Source organism: Glycine max, chromosome 20, assembly GCF_000004515.6.
Source record: "Glycine max cultivar Williams 82 chromosome 20, Glycine_max_v4.0, whole genome shotgun sequence".
Taxonomy (NCBI): Eukaryota; Viridiplantae; Streptophyta; class Magnoliopsida; order Fabales; family Fabaceae; genus Glycine; species Glycine max.
In genome coordinates, this window is record NC_038256.2 from 2,248,822 (window position 1) to 2,254,821 (window position 6,000).

General features: G+C 32.6%; 2 protein-coding genes across 2 annotated transcripts; both read left to right on the top strand.

Annotated features, from left to right (window-relative positions):
• Nucleotides 1-2,946: 2,946 nt before the first annotated feature.
• On the top strand, nt 2,947-4,640 carry LOC121174384 (replication protein A 70 kDa DNA-binding subunit A-like). The gene is made up of 7 exons (XM_041013624.1): nt 2,947-3,087; nt 3,172-3,439; nt 3,539-3,623; nt 3,714-3,844; nt 3,945-4,038; nt 4,117-4,267; nt 4,479-4,640. Exons 1-7 carry the CDS (start codon nt 2,947-2,949, stop codon nt 4,638-4,640), a joined length of 1,032 nt encoding a protein of 343 aa, XP_040869558.1.
• Nucleotides 4,641-4,982: 342 nt separating this feature from the next.
• LOC121174261 (uncharacterized) lies at nt 4,983-5,663 on the top strand. Its single transcript, XM_041013135.1, has 3 exons — nt 4,983-5,135; nt 5,214-5,282; nt 5,383-5,663. The coding sequence occupies exons 1-3, from the start codon at nt 5,058-5,060 to the stop codon at nt 5,536-5,538; spliced, it is 303 nt and encodes a 100-aa protein (XP_040869069.1). The 5' UTR covers nt 4,983-5,057; the 3' UTR covers nt 5,539-5,663.
• The last annotated feature ends 337 nt before the right edge of the window (nt 5,664-6,000 follow it).

The following is a 6,000-nucleotide window of genomic DNA, read 5'->3' on the forward strand; positions in this document are numbered from 1 at the left end:
TGTTTAATTAGCATGAATCAAATTTTTTTCTTATATTTGGAATACAATACTTGAATAGCACTTATGGCGCTTTATGGCACATAATTGATAGGGGCTAAAATCATGGACAGTAGTTTTGGGGAAATTAGTGAGCAGAATCAGGTCATATGCTGTGATTTAGGGACAACAACGACCCTTTAAGATACTAGCAACATATATTTGCTTGGGACCTTCACAGCTAATAAGAAAAATTTACCTTCTGTTTAACATCTATTGATATTGGATATTTAAGGTTAATGCATATAAATTAAATATTTAAAGAATGTAGAATATTGTTCTATTCAGATTAAAATATATTTATTTAATATCTCATTTTTTTTTAAAAAATATTATTATAATAATTATTAAATATGGGTAAAGGTGAAAAAAATGTAATGGTATTTTATATTTGTAAAATATCAATATATTTGAAAAAAAAAATCATTAATAGATTTAAAATGAAGATAGTAACATTTTGACACGCTTTATCTGGATGATGCACTTTTATCTACTATTATGACTCAATTAAAAATAGAGGAGTATTAGCAATATGCTTTTAACACTTTTTATTATTAATTAAAAGTTATTAAAAATTATAAAATTATGATTTTAAATATTGGTTAAAATTTATTTTTTTGACGGTAATTATATAAAATTTATTAAAAATTACAAAAGTAGGAGTTGAACTCATTAAATCAAGAGTAATTTTTTTTTGTAATTTTTAATAAATTTTAACTAATAAAAAATATATAAGAAAATTGTAGTTTCAAATTAAATCTCTCTCTCTCTCTCGTTCATTCCTTCTTTAACCTTCACACTAACCTTATAATTAGGAGAAAAATATTTCCACTAGCTGAGTATATATAACTAAAATATATTTTTTTTCCCTGCTATTTTTTTATCCAAAATTATATTTTCATACTTATGGGTCACTCCCTTGGTTAAGTGTAATCCTATAGTTGGTCCAATTGTTAGCTACTATTCTTACCATTTATGGAGGTTAAAACCCCTCACAAATTAGAAAAGAATCTACCTCAAATTTTCAACACAGGCTCATCAACTCTTTTAATAAATGTTATAAAATCCGGTTTGATCTAGTTGGTTGAATCGGTCCATTCGAGATCCAATGACCTAATCAGGTCCGTTTTACTATTGAATCGATCATGTAATTGATTCGAGATGATCCAGCTAAATCTAACCAATTAAGTTACTGAATCTTAATTGGACCGGTCTGACTTGACCGATTTTTTTAAAAAATAGAACACTTCTAAGAAGCCCGTTTTGATGTCTCATTATTATCAATTGTTATTTTAAATTTTAAAATATTGATGATTTTTTCTTGACCAAATAATATTAGTTATACATTTATCTATATATAACTAATATTATTGACCCACCGATTGAACCATTGACTACTATCTCGACCAAATCGAGTTTAATAACAATAAGACTATTTTCAATCTAACAAATTCTAGCCTAAGTCCTCGATGGCCAACAACTTAAGTAGTAATTCCATCCCAACAACATCAATATTTCTCCTCCTCCCCTCATTATTATCCTCCCTAGCTTTCACACAAGATACCTTCCACCCACCACTTCCGTCTCCCACAACACCATATGCATATTCGCCTGCGACCCATCCTTTTGCAACTCCGTCCTCCCTCTTCAAAACCGCAAACTCTATTTCTTTGGTCTGTTTTCGGTCATAAGGTCCCTATCACAAGCCGCCATTTCCTTGAACTTAGAATGGAACTAGACACTACACAATGTCTCTCTAGCACTCTTCACATGGGGCTAGGTTCCGCACAAGTGTTTCAAAGAAGGTCACGAATGAGGGATTTGAAAATTTGTGACAGATTTTTTTGTAATTTGGAGGCTAGGTCAGAAATCATCTATCATTATACAAACAAGGCCCTGGATGCCTACGTGTCGCGCTGTGGTTAACCCAATTTCCCGCCCAAAAATGTCACCTCCAGCTACAGTGCACCAATACGTTTCCCATTCCAAGCCTTTGCAATACGTGTCCAAGCTTCTCCAATACGTTTCCAATAAACCTTTCGTATACCGATGCGTTTCCATTACCCATGCCGTTCGAATACCAATGCTTCTCGAATGACCACTTGACAAGACGTTTACTTTTGCGGATTGCAGATGAATGAAGGGTTTTGGTTATACGCTTCGTTTCTTTTGTTTTACTTTCTTCCTGGGTTTTTGGTTATACGTTTGGTTTCTTTTGTTTTCGTTTCCTTGCATTTGGCTCCTACTTTACACAGGTGCATTTGAACAAATGTTCATTTGAGCAACAAAAGCAAAGGTTCGACTTTACCTGTATGATTTCGTGTTTTGTTTTTGCTTCTTCGTTGTTGCTGCATGTGTATGATTCCGTATTTTGTTTTTGCTTCTTCTTTGTTTTTTGGTTTTTTTTCCTACTTTACACAGGTGCATTTGAAGAAGAAAGGTTGATTTGAACAAGAAAGGTGCGTTTTTTTCTACTTTCCATGTGTTACATTAACATGTATTCATTTTTTTTATGCTTCGCCTTTACCCGTGAAAAAAAGATTTAGTTAGTGGATGTGTATGATTCCGTGTTTTGTTTTTGCTTCTTCTTTTTTTGTGGTTTTTTTTCCTACTTTACACAGGTGCATTTGAAGAAGAAAGGTTGATTTGAACAACAAAGGTGCGCTTTTTTTCTACTTTCCATGTGTTACATTAACACGTATTGGTTTTTTGTTTTTTTTTTTTGCTTCTTCTTTTGGTTTTGATTGTTTTGTTTGTTACCTATCTATGATTTTCTTATTTGTCTGTGTTTTTTTTCTTCCATCTGTGTATGATTCCTTAGCTGTTTAATTTTTTTATACTATTTTTTTAAAAAAATTTAATGCTCTGTTTGATACATTGTTCATACTATTTCTTTGTGATATTGTAGCGATGTCTGGAAAAGAAAATCTTATATCTGAATTGCATCCAAGGAAAGGATCATGGAAGATAGCAGTGCGTATAACTGATATGTGGGATGTTAAGAAACACAATGGGAGACAAGCGATTGAAATGGTCTTCATAGACCAAATGGTAATTGTTATGTTATTTGCTTTGATTCTACTGTGTAGTTAGTGAAGAGGGTATTTGTAGTTATGGATTGTTTATAACTTTCAGGGTGTAAAGATTAGGGCAACGCTATGGCAAGAGTTGTTCCCTGAATTTCAACCGAAGTTATCTTTAGGTTGTTCCTATTTGATCCAAAACATCAAAGTTGTGGACAATCAATCTGAATACAAAGTAAGTTCAATTCCATATTTGCTTTACTTTGTGAAAACAACATCTGTGAAGGAAGTTGAAAGACCTGAAATTCTTGCTAATGTACACGTCATAACTAAAATTGCTGATATTATTTCTGGCATTGCACTGCGACATACTTTAGTTGGTAAGTATATTATAATCTTTTCCATTACATATTAGTTTATATATTCAACCTATGTTCACCACAACTGAATTCTATTCATTTATCTTGGTATGAAAATAGATGTCGTGGGTGTTATCGCTGAAGTTATTGAACGAAAAACAGTGAATCCTGCATACAGGGTTACGGTGAAGTTGAGAGACAATAGGTTATTTTCATGATATTTTAAAATATTTTGAAAAACCATAATGATATATGTTAAATTACAAATTAGTATGTATGTGTTATGTCCTGTTAGTGATGCTGAGATCCTCATGACACTATGGGAGGATTATGCTCTTCAGCTAGATGATGTTATTGAAAAAAACCATTTTAAAAGGGAGCCGTTGGTGCTTATGTTAACATTGGCTAAGATCAAAGATGCCACAGGTGAATATAATGTATTTTTTTTTTACTTCTTACGTTTGCCAATCAATATTATGTGGCACTGCATATTATTTCATGTACCTATAATGTTTTTTTTTTGCAGACAAGTATCCCCTCAGTGTCCAAAATATAAAAAATGGTTCCAAGTTGTATGTAAACTCTGATGATATTGCCGAGATAAGGAAATTCCGTGATAGGTATGATAACTGCAAAAAATTTGAGTTATATATTTTGTTTATAATAATACTCTAATGTTATGACCTTCATCCTTGTAGTTTATGTGTTCCATTTTATGTTGGTGGACTAACAGAAGAAGGCAGTGGTTCGCAATCTCAGTATACCAGTAATTCACAAAGAGGTGATCGTGATAAGTTCTTGCATAATGCTCAGATGGTCAGGTTAGGTGACATAAGCAGACTGAGAGAGGTAAGAACAAAAAAATTTAAATGAAACACCATTTGGATTGAATATGGTGTGGTTCCTGAATTGGATTTGGTGTGGTTGCCGACTATTTATGGTGAAAGTATTGTTGTTGTTGTTGTGTGTATGATTTTGTTTTCATAGCTTTTAAATGTTTTTTAATTTTTTTTGGTTTGATCTGTCCACTTTCATTTGTTATATATTTTAATTCAATTAGGATTGTTTCTGTTTGACCGTTGCTACGGTGGATGAAGTCTTGATTGATACACCATGGAGTTATGATAGCTGTCCAAATTGCACCACAACGTTTGATCCATTAAAAATAGTGGGTGTCTGCCGTTCCTGCCAGAACCAAGTTAGTCATACGGTTCCCAAGTAAAATGTATTCATTCCCAAATCAGTTATAATGTACTTAACATTGGAGTCTTTACTCACATGGATATTGTTGTGTTAGGTATAAATTAGTTGTGAAAATGGAACACAATGGAGAGAAAGCTAACTTTTATTTTTGGGATGCAACGTGTATCAAAATGTTCGATAAGACAGCCGAGGAATGTAGACAGGAATTGATTGCAGTATGTATTGTAACATACCCTGATGGATGACATGACAATTCAATATGACTTTACTATATTGCATTTAAATTTATTTGTTTAAATTTATTCATAATAATTAAATTTATTTGTTTAAATTTACTGCTTATAATTAGGGTGGTGATGAGATCAAAGTGTTCCCTGAGTGTGTGGATGATTTGGTTGGTAAGACATTGGCGGTCAGGTTCAAGTTTCGTGTAAACATGCGCCAGTCATCTGTGATGGATGTTAGCGAAGAAGAACATCATATCCAGACATTGACTTTCAAACTTGGTCTACAGGTAATAGTTAACTTATCGTAAGGGTGTATCCGGAAATTTAAAAACATTTGATGTTGCCTCTGAATGTGGTATATGCAGGATGTGCAAACTATAGGGAAATCACCCGCATCGTGTGCTGAGACTTCATCAGGGTATTACCATCCGACGGTACGTAAATTTGTTACACCTTTCATTAACTAATTAAGTACAAATTTGGTCTAAATATGTTATTGGGCCGTCATAACAATACCTTATATTTGTTTTGCAGCCTTCATTGTCCCAGTCAGCTGACTATGACCCTGGGAACACTGCCTTCATCACCCTTGCCAAAAGATTGAGCGGTGAACAAGCCACAAATGAATTTGATTCTGAGGATACTACTGCGTATGAGCTATCCACAAACAAACATATTAAAGCTGAGTAATCAGTTGACATTTTAATTATATTTTGTATGCTTAAATTTTATATATGTTTGTTGGGTTATTTTGGTTTACATTTGGAGGGCTATTTTTTGGTGATGTTGTACCCACTTAATTAGTCATGTATGGACAATGAATTCTATCGACATTATTTCGTGTGGTTAAATTTGATATCAGTAATGTTTGTCCATTTAAGATTGTGATGGGAACTATATTGTTAATGATTAAAACGGTCTCTTCAAATTAAAATCCAGACGAATAACATACAACTAAATTTTGTCACCAACCAAAATATATCTACGTCTTTGAATTTGAAATTATCAATGGAAAAAAACAAAGTTTTTTTTATCAATTCTTTAAACCATATTGTGCATGTTTACTTAAGGTACATTGTAATTGTTGTTCTGTACACGTGCGTAATTAGTGAGGTTAATTTGCTAAATTCAAATAATGTCATTTCTATTTGT